Raw genomic sequence first — 17,301 nt, 5'->3', positions numbered from 1 at the left:
GTGTGGCAGGGCGCATTATCCTGCTGAAGGAGGCCACTGCCATCAGGGAATACTGTTGTCATGAAGGGGTGTACCTGGTCTGCAGTGATGTTTAGGTTGGTGGTACGTGTCAAAGTAACATCCACATGAATGCCAGGACCCAAGGTTTCCAAGTGGAACACTAGCCAGAGCATCACACTGCCTCCGCTGGCTTGCCTTCTTCCCATAGTGCATCCTGGTGCCATCTCTTCCCCAGGTAAACGACGCACACGCACCTGGCCGTCCACATGATATAAAAGAAAATGTGATTCATCAGACCGGGCCACCTTCTTGCATTGCTCCACGGGCCAGTTCTGATGCTCATATACCCGTTGTAGGCGCTTTTGGCGGTGGACGGGGGGGCAGCATGGACACTCTGACCGGTCTGCAGCTACCCAACCCCATATGCTGCAAGCTGCAATGCACTGTGTGTTCTGACACCCGTCTATTATAGCCAGCATGAACTCTTTCAGCAATTTGAGCGGCAGTGGCTCGTCTGTGGGTTCACACCAGATGGACTAGACTTCGCTCCCTGTGCGCATCGATGACCCTTAGGCGCCCATGACCCTGTCGCCGGTTCACCGGTTGTCATTCCTTGAACCGCTTTTGGTAGGTCCTGACCACTGTGTACCAGAAACACCCCACAAGACCTGCTGTTTTGGAGATGCTCTGACCCAGTGGTCTAGCCAACACAATTTGTCCCTTGTCAGAGTCACTCAGATCCTTATGCTTGCCCATTTTTCCTGGTTCCAACACATCAACATCAAGAACTGACTGTTGACTTCCTGCCTAATATATCCCACCCCTTGACAGGTGCCATTGTAGCAAGATAATCAGTGTTATTCACCTACCTGTCAGTGGTTTTTAATGTTTTGGCTGATCGGTGTATGAGTGGCTGTGTGTGCATGCATGCTTGCATTGTCACAGACACCAATGCATCTTGCACGAGTACGGTCTGCCAAATGAAAGACGGCACTCCAAAAGCATATCTGGTTTTTCCAAGCTGCTGCCTTTCCCTTTTCATAAGTTTCTATTTGCCCTGGCCTATGTACATATAATTGTGTATGTGTGTCTGTCTGTGCTTGTACTGAGAAAAATTCAGATGAGTGGGGTTTGATTGTAATATCTCCCACACACACACACACACACACACACACATACACTCACACGTCTGTCCAGCGTTGCAGTGTGCATAGCAGCTCTCTCAGATCGCACCCCAGACAGGCATTTGGCATCGACTCAAAATGTCCAGACGTCTTACTCACAGCCCTATTGTTTCACATCCCTTTCAGTAAGCAGCATGATAATTACGGTGGGATGCAGTCTTGCAAACTGTATGGATGATTAGTTTTACACTGAAGGAGGAAGCCCACCCGAACAGATGTGCCACGACAGGTTCACATGGTGTGAGTTTAACACACACACACACACACCCACACCCATCCCGCCTGACAGAGGAAAAGGACAGGAGAGAGAATCCACCATAGGAGACAGGATAGAGATTCAGGGGCAAATATTATGGCTTTTTTTGTTATGCCTCTGTGTCTGTATCTCTGTCCGATCAATCCTTCTCTCACTCCCATCTTCCATCACCTACAGACTGCACACACATGAATAACATGATAAAATCCTTGACTTGCACAATAGGAAGAACATTTCCTTTTTAATATTTCACTTTTCATGTAATCTTGCCTTCAGTGATTGTTGGTTGAACGTGTCACTTTACTTTTACCACTATGTGCCAGAGGACAGAGGAACCCCCCCCCCAACTTTGCCCTGAAGACCTTTTACTTTCTGAATTTCAAATGGTTAGCTTAGTTTATCTTGTCGAATTGAGGGAATTTTTTTTTCCTTCTTTCGTTTGCCTGCAGTGCCTTGCTTGCGTGGTTGGCGTTGGTTGTGAAAGCCAGATAACCACTAGCTCGCTAACGTAGCGTTTTAGCACAAAGGCCTTGACCCTTTTTGCAGCACGACGGGCCCTCTGAAAAGAAATGACCACAAAGATCCAACACGGTTGTTGTGTTGTTGTGTTGCTGCTCATGTAAACATAGGCCATGTCTATAAGTATAACTTAATGTCCTTCCACTCATTCACAGCCTCTCCCTTTCCCTGTATCTTCTTTCTTACCTCTCCCTCACCGCCTCTGAGAGCCCCCCCCCATGTTTCCCTGGATGTGATATGTGGCAAGGGCTGCCGTGAAGATGATTAATGTTTCACAGGAATCAGAGTCTGCTTGTGTTCCTCTGTCTCATACCCAGACGCTCAGGGTCAGAGTTGCACATTCACAGACACCGGCTGGAAAATCCCTGCCAGACACCTTCCTCCCTCCTCTTCCTCCTACCGCGTCATCTTAGGGACGGTGTCTGTGGCGACCGCGTGGTTTCGCCGTTCTTTTATGGGGGCATCCTGGCAGAGGCGGTTTGTAGGCGGGGAGAGAGGCTCTTCAGAGCAGCACAGTAATGGCTACAGGCTTGTTTGGAGGCTGTGTCAAAACCTAGAGGGTCCCATCTGTCACAAAGGGTCGACTCGCTATAGGTTCATCCCTCCGTAAATTGTTTTATGGCGCGATAACGGCAGACACTGAGCAGTTTCATTGAAAGCTTGTGCAGTTATTTACATTGCGGTGTTGTGAGAGTCTGTCGTTGCTGTTTTCACCAATTCTCTGTCCTCTCGCTCGTCTTCCCCTCAGATACATTGGCAAGTCAGACTCCATCACAATCAGTGTGTGGAACCACAAGAAGATCCACAAGAAGCAAGGAGCCGGGTTCTTGGGCTGTGTCCGCCTTCTGTCCAACGCTATCAACCGCCTGAAAGACACGGGCTGTAAGTACCATCGTGACTCATTGGGTCTTTTTTTTTTTTGGTCCATCGATTGGTGTGTGTGAGCCTTAAAGTAGATGTCTCATTAGCTGGTGAAACGAAGGATTTTAGGGTGTAGAGAGACAGGGAAGATGTGTAGCAAAGGTTCAGGATGGGATTCAAACCAAGACATCGCCATTTTCAGGCCGGAGTCTACATTGTACTCGCATATCTGGCCGTGCTGCCAGAATTAAGTGACGTCTTTATGTGCCGAGCAAAATGGTATGCATTAAGGTCTCTAAGCTCTTTGTGACCTCCTGTGACCAGCCACTACAGGGCAAGGCCTCCTTGTACCTGTGCAGTGATAAGAGCCAGAACCTTACTACCCGGCACAGCTGTCAAAACTAAGTGACACAACATGGAGCTGCTCCTTTCAGCAGCCTGTCTCGCTCACTAGGTCTGACAGAGCCCAGACCAGGGTGTGAGAGGGGTCAGCGTTCTCTCCCCTGCCAGAACAGGAGGAGCCAATCAGCATCACCCCACAATTCCAGTAAAAATGTCTCGTGTCAGAAGCTAACAGGATAAATGAGGCAGAGGCTTTGGTAAATGGCCCCTTTATAGAAAGCGCTGCCAGACAGTTGAGGCCTCTGAGAAAACCAGGGCCCCGGGTGTCACTCTCGTACAGCGAGCCGATGCCCATTGCAAGGGCCCTGTGGCCCTGTAGAGAGAAAAAGGGGAGGGGAGAAGTCCCACCACTTTTCCTAGAAGCCCCCGACACCGTTGTTTTCCTGGAGGGACACAGGAAACCTGAACCCCATGCCACAGCTGTGAGTGGTTTGCCTCTGCATTTCCTCTCTCTCTGCTGGCCTCCTCCTCACCCCTTTCTCCACCACCACCCCACCTCCGCCCCCCTTAGTTTTCTCCATATACTAGCAGCGACACACAAAAGCATGCACACCCAACCCATGCTTTCACATACACACACACACACACACACACACACACACACACACACACACACACACACACACACACACACACACACACACACTTGCTCAAAATGCCATGGTGACTAACCTCTGTCTATCTGTGTCTGCCGATCTAGACAACCGGTCATTTCACGCAGACACGCATAATTGTACAGCTATTTAAATGTAAGCATAGATTGGTTCTGTTCCTCTGTTGTGGTCTGTCTCGCTCGCTGTGCGTTTGTCATTCTTTTGCCTCTCTGTGTCGGACAGCTGTTGCAGTTGTGTCCCTTCAGCGAAGCCACAGACAGGGCCACTGGGCTGAGCCGTGACGCTTGTGTTGTGCACGACTGTGTCGGTGTGTGCACGTGTGAGCGAAGCGAGAAACGCAGCTCTATTTATATACATGTGCTTGGATGTGTGTGTGAGTATGGAAGTGTACGTCTGTAAGTGTGCCTCCCTGTGTGTGTGTGTGTTCTATTTTCTCTGTGACTGCTAACCCCCGGCCAGCCTTGTAGCGGGTTGACCGTTGCCTGTTTTGGTCCCTGTTTAGTCTAGACAGACATCCTGAGCTGATCTGCATGACACCCAGACAACAGAGAACAGATAGTGGCATTTCTCATGTCTGCAGGCAACTTGGTATTCCTGACATTTTTTTGTCCTTTTTTTTTTCTTTCTGTTGTCGCTCTTTCTCTCTCTCTCTCTCTCTCTCTCTCTCTCTCTCTCTCTCTCTCTCTCTCTCTCTCTCTCTCTCTCTCTCTCTCTCTCTCTCTCTCTCTCTCTCTCTCTCTCTCCCCCCATCCCCCTCTCCCTCCCTCCCCAGACTCAGTAAGAACTTAGACAAAGAGTTTCCAGACTTTGGCAGAAGTTCATATCCATGTTCAGACCGAATGGAATAGTGCGGGCTTTGTGCTTACATTTGTCAAATGTTTGACCTCTGCCGTTGAACTACGGCCTGCTCTGCACCGGCCTGCACGGCGACTTTTTTTTTTTTTTTTTTTTCACCTGCCCACGGCTGCTCAACAGACCAGACCATCTGTTCCGGTGCACAACCCAGTCATGGTCTACAGACAGGGGGGGGCAAGAGAGAGAGGCTGATTGAGAATGAGAGAGTGGGAAGGGGTGCAAGGAATTGACTTTGGGTAATGTAAATGACACAGAGCTGTGGGAGTTGTCCACCAAGGGGAGGGTGGTTGTACATCCCAACATGTGCTAGTTATACGTGTCTCTCACACAACAATCGATGGTTTTTTTTCTTTGTCTCTCTCTCTCCTTGGCTTTCCCTTTAATCTCCCTTCTCATTTCCGTTTTCTCTCTTGATTCTTGCTCCCTTTTACCGTCATCTTTTCCTCTTAAATCTCTTCACTTTTCGCCCCTTGACAGATCAGAGACTTGACTTGAACAAGCTAAGTCCCAACGACAGTGACACAGTACGAGGCCAGATCGTGGGTGAGTACAGCAGGGGTGCCAAGACCGCCAAGAGGTTGTCAAGTCACCTTTAGCCAAGGCTGACCCTTACCCGAAGTGTCGAGGTCCCATTGTGGAATAACCAGATTTAGAAGTTAGACTTTTAAAACATCGGGCTAGCGCTTCATAAGCAAAAATCTAAGAGGGGTGATGGAATGTAAGCATATGCCCTCTGCAAGTAACCAAACTCCTCAGCCTCTCACTGATACCTTTTCAATCCCTGTCCCTGTTACCTATAAAGAGATATGGCGCCATTTTTTATTTTTCTGTATCAATATATCTGTTCCTCAAGTGTAATCTGCTGTCTGTAATCCTTGTCCATGTGTTTCTATCTTCCATGTTTTGATCCAGTGAGCCTGCAGTCCAGGGACCGGATAGGCACAGGAGGCCCCGTGGTGGACTGCAGCCGGCTGTTTGACAATGATCTGCCAGATGGGTGAGTCGGCTCGGGGAAGTGGTCCTACTGGCTCATATGGAGCATTTTGACTTACAAATGATTTGACTACAAATCCCAAACAAGGACCGCTGCCCTCGTGCACAGTGGTAGTGATAGGCGCAACATGATATTTACATGTGGTCAAACCGAACAGCAAGACAGAACATGGCTAGACGGGTTCTGTGGCTACCTAACCATGTCCGCTCACTGCTGTGTCTGTGTGTGTTTCTGCTGCCAGCTGGGAGGAAAGGAGGACTGCGTCTGGCCGAATCCAGTACTTGAACCACATCACACGCACCACACAGTGGGAGAGGCCTACCAGGTGAGTACACACGACAGCCCGCAGAAACTCAAAACTAGACCTCCAAAATCAAACAGCAGCGGGCCTATTGAAGCCCTTGCTGCCCTCCGGACCAGAGATTCTGGCCAGTGTAACCCTGGAGCAGGTTTCTGGGGAAAGGCTTTCATGTTAGCCGGTCCAGACTGTGTAACTGAAGTGATGTAGAAGAGCACAGGGAGTCAGTCACAGGGCTGATAAGAGAGGCGACAGTGGTGTGGAAGGGGACAGAGAGCCAGACTTTTGACCACAGCCTCTTTCTCTCATGCTCTCTCATGCTCTCTCGCTCTCGCTCTCTCTCTTTCTCTCTCACGTTCTCTCTCTCTCTCTCTCCTGCCCCCTCCTTGTTTTCTCGTTCTTTTTCCTGCAGTCCTTATCAGCTGTGTTCCTATTGCTCCGGTCTCAGTAAGTCTGGCCTCAGGCGCCATTCACACTACATAGCACTCTGTGTTTGTCTGCCAGTTTGTTTGCTGGCTGGTATGGATCGCCCCCCCCCCCCAGTCATCACAACAAGCTGTCTGAAGCCCATTGAGTCAGCAGCTGGTCTGTGTTTGGATTGATGGCTGAAACACGTTCCTCTTTCAATCTCTTCGTTAACCTATTTCCTTCCCTCCCACCCTTCAATCCTCCCCTTCTCTCGTGTCTTCTGATGCCCCTTTTCTCTCTTTATCTCTCTCTCTCTCTCTCGCTATCCCCAACTCCCCCACGCCCTGCTTTCTGTTGCCCCCGTCAGGCCTGCGTCGGAGTACTCCAGCCCCGGCCGGCCGCTCAGCTGCATTGTGGACGAGAACACGCCCATCAGCACCAACGGGGCCACGCCCACCACAGTGATACCGCCCACTGACCAGAGGGCCCAGGAGAGACGCGTCCGCTCACAGAGGCACCGCAACTATATGAGCAGAACCCACTTGCACACGCCCCCAGACCTGCCCGAGGGATACGGTCAGTGGGAAGCCGGCTGCAAGAGAATATGCAAACACAAACAACGTGCACACGGACATTGGGCTAACAAATTCTAAAGGAAGCAATGCTGGATTTATTCGGGCTCTCTGACCACCAACCTTGTCTGCCAACATTTATTCCAATTCTGAGTGATGTGCACTTAATACTCTGGTCACATTGCAGTATTTTTTCCCCTCTGATAGCCATCTCTCCCCTCTCCTTTGAGACAGAGCATGATTCTAACGCTGCTGTATTAACCACCTCTCCTCCACCCTCTCCCTCGCTGACACTTGGCTATTCATCCAGCTAATCTGCCTCCTCGTTCAGACCGGCACAGCGCTGATGACACAGCAAGGCCACACACAAGGAGCCTGAAATACTGGTCCCATTTAGACTGACTAATTGAATTGATCTAGCAGCTAAGGGCTGGTGGCGGCCATTCTCCCCCTCTGCGAATGCTCAGTCAGATGCATTCATATAATGTAAATGCACATCCACAAAGACATGTGCACACACACACATTTGTGCACACACAAGCCTCTATTCCCCACACAGCCTGAGGGAGTTTTGTTTATCCTCAGACACAGTCAAATCTTCTGGAGGATTTAGGAGCCTGGGCCTGAGTAGCATAGCACATCTCTGCCCTCAGTCCTTCAGATTAGGAGGCTCCCAGCCTGGCCTGGCCTTGTCTCTCCGATTTTCACTCCCCCCAAACTCCCCCATTCCCCTCTATATCCAGCTCCCTCCATCTTTCCTTCTGGGTACATTTCCTTTAAGAGACCCTGTCAGCAGCCTACCAGGCCAGCCAAGGGATGTCACCGCCATGCGTCACATGTCTGGGGTGCGCTCGTTTGTTTTTTTGGGGGGGCGGTGGTGGACAGAGGGAGTAGAGGTGGGGATAGACAGGGGAGGAGGGGGGATGTAGGGTTATGTACATGTGTGCTGGAGCAGGGCGGTAGTTCCAAAGGGGTGCCAGAGAAGAGCTCTGCGGCAGGCAGCTCCATGGAAATATCTCTGTCAAGTAGTGATGAATGAGCTCACCGACTCCAAAGTCAGACAACCCCCATCTCTCCTGTCCTCTCATCAGCCTTCCTTTCCAATCTTCTCCCCTCCACCCCTCTCCCCCGGCTGCTGCCTCCAGGATCACTGACTCACGCTCTCCTTTTATCTCTGTCTGTCTCTCGCTCTCTCTCTCTTTCTCTCCTATGCCAATTATACATGCACCCTTTCTAGCATGGGTGCACACAGAAGCAAATCAAACCCAATTTAGTTTCCCCCCCCCATTTCATTTCAACATGATTGCAAAGGAATTTTAATGTGCAGATTAGTGCAAAGCCCACCCATTCATGCCTTTAAAATGATTCAAGCCAGTGTATCAACAAGTATTATTGAATTCATCCAAGTTTGATCTTTATGTCCTTGTCCTTTCCAACAGAGCAAAGGACCACACAGCAAGGTCAGGTGTACTTTCTCCACACCCAGACTGGTGTTAGCACGTGGCACGACCCCAGAGTACCCAGGTATGTCATCCAAGGGTTTTTATGAACTAATGTATCCAACACAACACGAGTCTCTTTTCGATCTCAGATTCAATTTCCTATTCAGATTTGAGTGTTCAAAAATACCAAATAACGGGCGTCTGGGTAAGATAGCGGTCTATTCCGTTGCCTACCAACACGGGGATCGCCGGTTCGAATCGCCGTGTTACCTCCGGCTTGGTCGGGCGTCCCTACACCATTTCTGCGGGTGGGAAGCCAGATGTGGGTGTGTGTCCTGGTCGCTGCACTAGCGCCTCCTCTGGTCGGTCGGGGCGCCTGTTCGGGGGGGGACTGGAGGGGATAGCGTGATTCTCCCACGCGCTATGTCCACCTGGCGAAACTCCACTGTCAGGTGAAAAGAAGCAGCTGGTGACTCCACGTGTGTCAGAGGAGGCATGTATGTGGGAGTCTGCTGCCTTCTCCGGATCGGTGGAGGTGGTGGAGCAGCAACCGGGATGGCTCGGAAGAGTGGGGTAATTGGCTGGATGCAATTGGGGAGAAAAGGGGGGGACCCCCCCAACATTACCGGAGCATTGTTTATCAAACTAAAAAAAAAATGTTTGAATATTGTTGTGGAATCAAAGTTGCATGAACAGAATATTCCTTTTTTATATAAAGGCATATATGAAGGCAGTAGTATTTAACAAAGGTACAAGATGGAGAGGGTGTCTGGTTTCAGAAAATGTAGTTATTAGTTGAAGGTCGAAGTCCTGCTTAGGGAGGTTATATGTGGCGCTACATCAGTCAACTTTCCCTTTTATCAGATATCCACTGTTTTCACAATCGGAGGCTTTGCTCAAAAATGGAGTTTTCAGGTTTCAGTAAAACAGAGCAAAAATATCAGAGGGATTAGGGATTCACAATCTTGACCGTTGTGACAAAGGAGGGAAAGCTGTCAAGTTGAAACAAATTGTCTTCGAAGAAAGGAGGACGATCAGGAATTGGTTCTTTTGGCAGCGGTCACCGCTGCAACAAACTCTGAATGCCCAGCAACACGTACTCCTTACATCAGAGCGGGCTCTGAACCCAGAAAGAGAGGCAGATGCTCTGAGTAAACATGCGGGAACTGAGCTATCCCCTCGACTTTTAACGCACGCCCAATTCAGTGTCGGCGCACCGGTTTTGCGAGCAGAGCATCCAGTTTATGAACATAACAGATAGTTCTAGTCAGGGCCGGCCTTTGGGCCCATTCCCCCTGCAGTCACGCTGCAAACCTGCAGATGATTACTAGGCTGACATGCTATGAGAAGGCCCATGACACGGGGCTCTGAGAGGGATTCAGCATCGCGAGTCCTCTGGCACGAGCGCTATGAGGCCTCACCCTTGGACACATGGCTAGGAGCACACTGGTTTCAGTCATACCGGAGGCTCTGGGGCCCTATTCACAGAGACATGTGTGTCCTATTGATTACCACACTCCCGTAGGAATGTGCACAGGCAGACATAGGCAAACGCACACAAACACACATATACACACACACTTCAGTGCACTCCAGACACAATCAATAAAACATAAATGATATTGTAATACCTGGCTAGTGTGCTCTCTCTCTTCTCTCTCTCTATCAATACATCTGAGATGGATGGTATTTTTATTGGTCTTGATACAAGCGTATTGGTTACGCCACACGTTACTGAATTCTGTGCAAACAGCCCCTGCATTAGCAGATGGCGGAGCTGCCAAGCTCTCATCGCTCAGGAGGCTCTGGCCCTTTTGGCTTCCACCTCACAAAAGAGATAAGTCAGCGCCAGCGAGCGAGGCCGCTGTAACATCTGAACCGTTTTTTTTTTCTTCTTTTTTTTTTTTCTCGGCGGAGTCCAGCTGAAAGGGTTGCGAGGCAGCCGTAAATAATTAAGAAGGGAGGAAGAAGAAAAATAGAATAAAAGTGATTTCTCAGACATCTCGAAATCTTCGCTCTCCTTCTGAGGTCGCCGCTTCGAGCCGAGTTAGTCAGTTGTTTGGAATGTATTATACCTAAAATTCTGTACTTTCTTTTTCTGTCTCCCCCTCTCTTGTCTCCCTCTCTCTTGCTATAATGCTCTTCTTCGTCTTTATTTTGTTCCCTCATTTTTTTACCGCGCTACAGTGTCTGATGTGTTTTGGTTGTCATTTCTTAATGTCCGCCTCAGAGATCTGAGTAACGTCAACTGTGAGGAGCTGGGTCCGCTGCCCCCTGGCTGGGAGATCAGGAATACTGCCACCGGCCGGGTCTACTTTGTCGACCACAACAACCGAACCACGCAGTTCACGGACCCTCGTCTATCCGCCAACCTGCATTTAGTCCTCAAGTAAGTACTTCTTTATCCCCTAAACCAGCCAAACTTAAAACCACTTGCAATGTAATTTGGAAAGTGGAGCAAAGAAGTTGATGTTTGCGTGATACGTAGTCGAGGCTCAGCGTTTTCGGTTTTTATTTTTCAAAGCCATCCAGCATGCCGAATTTCGCTACAAGAGGTCACTGTTACACAACCTCACATGAACAGGAACAACTTTTGGATCTGTGGAAGCATAAAATCCGGGTGAAAATCAGTTTAAAAATCTGTGTATTTTTCGGTGAAAATCGGTAAAAACCGAAAACGCTGAGCCTCGTACGCAGTACAACGGGTAGTGTACGACTAACGTGAAGATTGTTTGTAACGTATACGCCTGGCTTTGTTGTGTTTTGCACCTGCAGCCCAAGCCCCAACAGTCCTAGAGGAGGTATCGAAAGTCAGAATGTCAGGTAAGTCTCAGAATAGTCCTGGCTGCTCGCAGACGGCAACACACACACACACACACACACACACACACACACACACACACACACACACACACACACACACATATACACACAAAAATGCACACTCCCAGACATACACAGACATATTCACTCAGCCTCCCCCTCAGCGAATGTTTTACAGTGAGGTCCCGTGCCAAGGTGTGTTCACCACCTGTAGAGGCTCTTTGCTCTGTGCAGCCTTTCTGCTGAATAGACACATGCGCATGCACCCGCATGCACATACACACACACACATACTCAAATATACACACATTTTCAGACTCGGAGGCACGCTTCAACAAAGTCTCCCCTCCCTGCATGAACACACACACACACATATACACAGTTTAAATTCCACAGTCCTGCAGAGGTTTTGATCATGAAGGAGTTTTAGCACACAATCCATCACAAAGCTGGCTTTGGCTTGACATCAGATAGCAGAGTGGAAACCAAGGCCGCTGTGTCTGTGGCGGCGGAGAAGAGTCTCGCGTCCAGGAAACGGAGCATAAATTCGATGCCCCTAGTCAATGAATGAACTGTGTGTGTGCGTGCGTGCGTTCACGTATGTATGGCTGTACGCACACAAACACGAGTGCATGTGTGTTGGCGCTCAGCTCGGCGCCCGGTATGTGTCAGTGTGCCGTACCTGCGTGTGAGGATACGTCGTCTTTTACAGATTTTCCCCCCCTCGCGCAGCTGTCCAAACAGAGGACATGTTGTGATAGCCGTGTAATTAACCATAGCTCCTTGCTGTCTGAAGGCAGAGTGGGGTGTAAGGGTTGCCTCGGTGGGCCTTGCCCACCTGTCCTCCGTCCTCCTCGGCGCGGAGAGAGGTGGAACAGATCGAAGACGGGACTAGATTTCTTTCTCTGCGGTTTCGACGGATCGGAGACCATGTTTTGCGACTCCGCTCTTTCCTTCTTTTTTTTCCGTCCGTGGCTGAAAAAGCCTTATAAAACGTAGCCTGGCGCGACACATACATTTTTGTAATGTAGGAATTTTGTCTGTAGCACAACAATGTCCAGATGTGTACAGATCTTGAGGTACTTAATACCAAATCCAGGTGCACATGTTTTCCTAAATTACTGACAGCATTATCAGAGATATATATATATATATATTGGGGGGAGAAGCCCTTGGCACTGACATTGATGACCCTGTGGTACTTCCAAATGTGTGTTAATCTAACATGTTGCTGGGTGTTAGCCGAAGGCTCTAGGGCGCACTAGGTTGTCCCGGTTACTCGATGGTTCGGACCCTGGCTGAGGTTTCATGAACTATAACAGCCTCGTGATGCGCCGAAAGCACAATCGGGCAGGCAACCATGATCCACTCTGGTGCTGCTACCCCCGTGTGTGATGTGTTTTTCCTTTTCTTTTATTTTTCCCCTCTCCGTGTCTCCGGCCCAACTGACTAGTTAGTGGCTTAAGAGCTGTGAGACCCAGGCACAAAATAGTGGGCTTGGGAGTCTCTCTTTTCTGCTCATGACAAAACTCTGGAAAAGATATCAGTCGCCGTGGCTCTCCGTCGAGACATCTGCCTTTTATCAAGGCAGGGATTTCAAAAATGTTCACCCCTCACGTGCCGTCATCGCACAAAAATGTTATATATATATATATATATATATATATATATATATATATATATATATATGTCCATCAAACTTGTCCTTAGTGTCCTTTTTATGTGCAAATACATTGCCAGAGCACGGTTTTGGTTGGTGAGGATGCACTCTCCTCCCGAATCCAAGTCCCATGACTGGTCGTGGTCACCGTACTATAGGTAACTGGATCCTTGTCGGGTTTTGAGAACCGCCTGCAGAACACCCTCTGTGCTCCTACGTGTGTGTCATGTCAGTATGTCATTTCCCATAGGTTGGTGGTTTTCTACCATACCAGTAAGGTTGCTTTTTACCACCAGGCTTGTTGCTGCAGAGAGAGAGAGCGAGCGAGTCTTCAGGTAACACACACCAGAGAGTTCTGCTCACCACTGAGGAGTTGGAAAGGGAAGAGAGAACCAAGAGAGGGGTGTGTGTGTGTGTGTGTCTGTCTGTCTGTCTGACTGTGTGTGTGAGTGAGAGAGAGGGTTGAGAGGGAAGGAATTTTTGATTTATGGGTGAAAGTGCAGGGAGAGCTGCTCTGAGCCCCCCCTCCCGACCCCTGAGTCGTCTTCAGTGTTTGGGTGCTGTCGGGAGGCGGCCCTTCCTGCAGCCCTCCTCCACCCCACCCCCCTCTTTTTGCCTCCCTCCCTCCCCCGAAGTCTAGTCTGCAGGAAATAAAAGGGATTCAAGTGCAGGGCTGGAGTGTCCTATGGGGCCCTGTGGCTTTCTGGGATAGCAGGAAGTGGTTGCAATGCTAAGCTGGCTTCTGCTGAGGACCGGGCGGAAAAAAAAGACCGTCAGACGAAAGCAGCCACTGTAAGAGCAGGCCTTCGCAGCACAGACCGTTCGATGGATACTGTATATTGATAAATACAAGCTGAATTGACTTTTTAGCTATATTCTGTAATCACTAGGGGTGGGTATTGTTAAGATTTTAGCAGTACTACTACTCTTATCGATACTGCTTATCAATCCAGTAATTTAACGGTACACTTCCTGGAATTAACATTGCTATATTTTCTCATGTCTGGACAGTGTTATTTTAATCATCACCCGATGTGTGTATAATGTAGTTAACCCTGTGTGGGCTGTAGGCTGCCAGCATACAGAACATACCGGAGGTGGATGGGGCAACGAGAGAGAGATGAACTACGAGCTAGGCAGTCGAAAACTGCATTTCTCTGCCTGTGTCTGATGCACTTTCTCTAGATGTTTGGAAAGGTTGCTTGTGTTTCTGCCCATACATGCAAAAGACTTGTTGCCCCTGTGGCAACGAGCATGGTCAGCATCGACTCTAGTGACGTATAACCAGGCTTTTGACTATTTAGTTCTCTCCGCCGTTGTCACTAAGAGCAGGCTCTGTGTGTGTGTGTGTGTGTGTGTGTGTGTGTGTGTGTGTGTGTGTGTGTGTGTGTGTGTGTGTGTGTGTGTGTGTGTGCGTGTGCGTGTGTGTGTGCGTGTGTGTGTGCGCGTGTGTGTCTGAAAGAGAGGCAGAGAGATCTGGCCCCGCCCCTCTGCTCGCACATGTGACAGGCTCCGAGAGAGCTCCCTCTTCTGGATCGGGAATAACGAAAATGCATCGTAAACAAATGTCTTTATCTTATTGCTAATTAGAAAGGGAGTCGTCGACATGAAAGGTGCAAGATAACGTTTATGTAGCCTAAATAAATAGGAAATTTATGTGGGGGGCGTCCGGGTAGCGTAGTGGTCTATTCCATTGCCTATCAACACGGGGATTGCCGGTTCGAATCCCCGTGTTACCTCCGGCTTGATCAGGGATCTGGGAAGCCAGATGTGAGTATGTGTTCTGGTCTCTGCACTAGCGCTTCCTCTGGTCGGTCGGGACACCTGTTCCGAGGGGGGAACTGGGGGAATAGTGTGATCCTCCCACATGCTACGTCCCCCTGGCGAAACTCCTCACTGTCAGGTGAAAAAAAGTGGCTGGTGACTCCACGTGTATCGGAGGAGTTATGTGGTAGTCTGCAGCCCTCCCTGGATCAACAGAGGGGGTGGCGCAGTGACAACGTAATGGGCCAAGTACAACTGGGGAGAAAAAAAGGGGGGAAATCCCCTCCCCCCAAAAAATTGAATTTATTGTCTCAGTGTCTCCGATACCGATAGCAGAACCGTTAATGTCGGCGCTCATCAATACTACAGTCTTAAATAATTTAGCACCAGTCCCGGTTAATTCCGGGTTTCAGCACCCATCCTTAGTAATCGCGGGTGTCAGTAGACTGTTGGCTTTGAGACCTGCCCCCGATGTTCCTGGAAAATCTGTTGGCTTCCTCAAGAAATTCACTGGTTTGATTAAACTGGTACTGGGCTGTAGTTTTTAGGGTTAATAAAACTCGTCTGTATTAACTAAAATGCATGATTTCACCCGCTGATGAGTACTGAAGGAGAGGGTGGGGGATGAAGAGCAATTGGCGCAGAGTTTTATTTGGGGGGGTGGTGGTTTTTTTCTCCCTTTGTCTCCCCAGTTGTATCCGGCCAATCATACCACTCTTCCGAGCTGTCCTGGTCGCTGCTCCGCCCCCTCTGCCGATCCGGGGAGGGCTGCAGACTACCACATGCCTCCTCCGGTACATGTGGAGTCGCCAGTCACTTCTTTTCACCTGGCAGTGAGGAGTTTCACCAAGGGGCGTAGCACGTGAGAGGATCACGCTATTCCCCCCAGTTCCCCCTCCCCCACGAACAGGCGCCCCGACCAACCAGAGAAGGTGCTAGTGCAGCGACCAGGACACATACCCACACCCAGCTTCCCACCCACAGACACGGCCAATTGTGTCTGTGGGGACGCCCGACCAAGTCGTAGGTAACACGAGAGCGACGCAGAGTTGACCTGTACGCTGTTCTGGCAGTTGCGCTCAGGGGGCGTGTCCTTCTGGTGCCGGGGAGGAGGGGCCAACTTTGAATCTTGTGTTTATAAACCGTAACCTACTCATTCTACCTTTAAAAAAAGAAAATCATGTTGTTGAGAATATACTCCTCTATGTACGTGTAGTACGTATTAGTACGTGTACTAATGTAGCCTATACGTTCACAGCATACATACACTGATACTTTTCCACCACCCACCACCTTCTATGGCCTGTTATAGTGTGGTGTTTATGACCCTGCTTAGAGCTGAGCATGCCTGCACCACCCCACTGAAGTGCAAAAGGCCAGTGTGCAAATAATCCTTTACCACTGGCTCCATAAAGGCTCTTTTGATTTTGTGCGTGTGTGTGTGTGTGTATGTGTGTGTGTGTGTGTGTGTGTGTGCCCTCCCCACTGTGCTGTGCCATCCTCGGAGGGTTTTTCTTTTTTCCACAAAGCAGCCCCTGGTTCAGAAGTTCGCTTTTCTGGCCATCTGTCCAGAGGACACTGGCATGGACCACAGATAATGTTTCCAGCTTGTGTCTGATACCGCGGTTAACAGCGCTACAAGTCACGAGCTTTCATTTGATATGTTTTATAACTAAAAAGAAGATATAACTTGCACCTTAATCCCCTTTGCCTTTTCAACTTGCAGTATACCTAATTTGGAATAGTTGTGTGATTCTACTTATCTGTTTACATCAGTTTCAGGCCATTATGACTTTATTTAGTTGTGTGCAATAGCAAGCAACAAGGAAATGAGAATAGCCAGAAAAAGATTACGTTCAACTACATTTATGAGCTGTGCTTGCAAGTACCCTCTGCCTTAATCCTAGTGCTGGGCATTATGGGTAATATTATCACTATAATCATAGGGAATTTTCCACGATATTGTTATGCTATGTCTATCTGCTTACATATGGAAAAATACCATATATAAGAATCCAACAGGTTCATCACATTGAATTGTTTGGTGATGCAAAGTATAATATATTAAAAAAAAAAATCATATAATACTCCCATCAGATATTTCAGACCTCATTTTGTGAGAAATTTTACCTAATTCTTATTAATTTAAGCAATAAAATTGGGTATTGTAATGTCTGAATTTCATTCTGATACAATACTATTGAAGGCACCAGGCCGAGACGGCGTATCTCCCTCCTGCCTGAAAGTCTGTGCTGACCAGCTGGCCCCTATCTTCACACTGATCTTCAACAGGTCACTGGGGCTGTGTGTGTGAAGTCCCCCCCTCCTTCAAAAGCTCCACTATTATCCCGCTCCCCAAGAAACCCTGTATCTCAGGATTAAATGACTACAGGCTCGTCACCCTGAAGTCTGTGGTCATGAAATCCTTTGAGAGACTGGTGTTGGCCCACCTGAAAGACATCACAGGCCCCCTGCTTGACCCCCTGCAGTTTGCCTACCGGGCAAACAGGTCAGTGGATGATGCAGTCAACATAGGACTGCACTACATCTTGCAACATCTCTACTCCCCAGGGACATACACAAGGGTACTGTTTTTGGACTTCAGCTTGGCGTTCAACACCATCATCCCAGACATCCTCCACTCCAATC

At 49.0% G+C, this 17,301-nt stretch overlaps 1 protein-coding gene across 1 annotated transcript in view; it reads left to right on the top strand.

Annotated features, from left to right (window-relative positions):
• Positions 1 to 17,301, top strand: part of smurf2 (SMAD specific E3 ubiquitin protein ligase 2) — a 74,760-nt gene that overhangs the window by 41,827 nt on the left and 15,632 nt on the right. Inside the window, exons 4-11 of the mRNA XM_056287985.1 lie at positions 2,708 to 2,841; positions 5,169 to 5,234; positions 5,604 to 5,688; positions 5,927 to 6,010; positions 6,759 to 6,967; positions 8,403 to 8,487; positions 10,636 to 10,794; positions 11,181 to 11,228. Of these exons, the coding sequence (XP_056143960.1) occupies positions 2,708 to 2,841; positions 5,169 to 5,234; positions 5,604 to 5,688; positions 5,927 to 6,010; positions 6,759 to 6,967; positions 8,403 to 8,487; positions 10,636 to 10,794; positions 11,181 to 11,228 (870 nt within the window). The remainder of the gene's footprint in view (positions 1 to 2,707; positions 2,842 to 5,168; positions 5,235 to 5,603; positions 5,689 to 5,926; positions 6,011 to 6,758; positions 6,968 to 8,402; positions 8,488 to 10,635; positions 10,795 to 11,180; positions 11,229 to 17,301) is intronic.

This window comes from Lampris incognitus, chromosome 10, assembly GCF_029633865.1.
Source record: "Lampris incognitus isolate fLamInc1 chromosome 10, fLamInc1.hap2, whole genome shotgun sequence".
Lineage (NCBI taxonomy): Eukaryota > Metazoa > Chordata > Actinopteri > Lampriformes > Lampridae > Lampris > Lampris incognitus.
The sequence above is the reverse complement of the archived record's forward strand: the minus strand, read 5'-3'. Positions and strand labels throughout refer to the sequence as shown.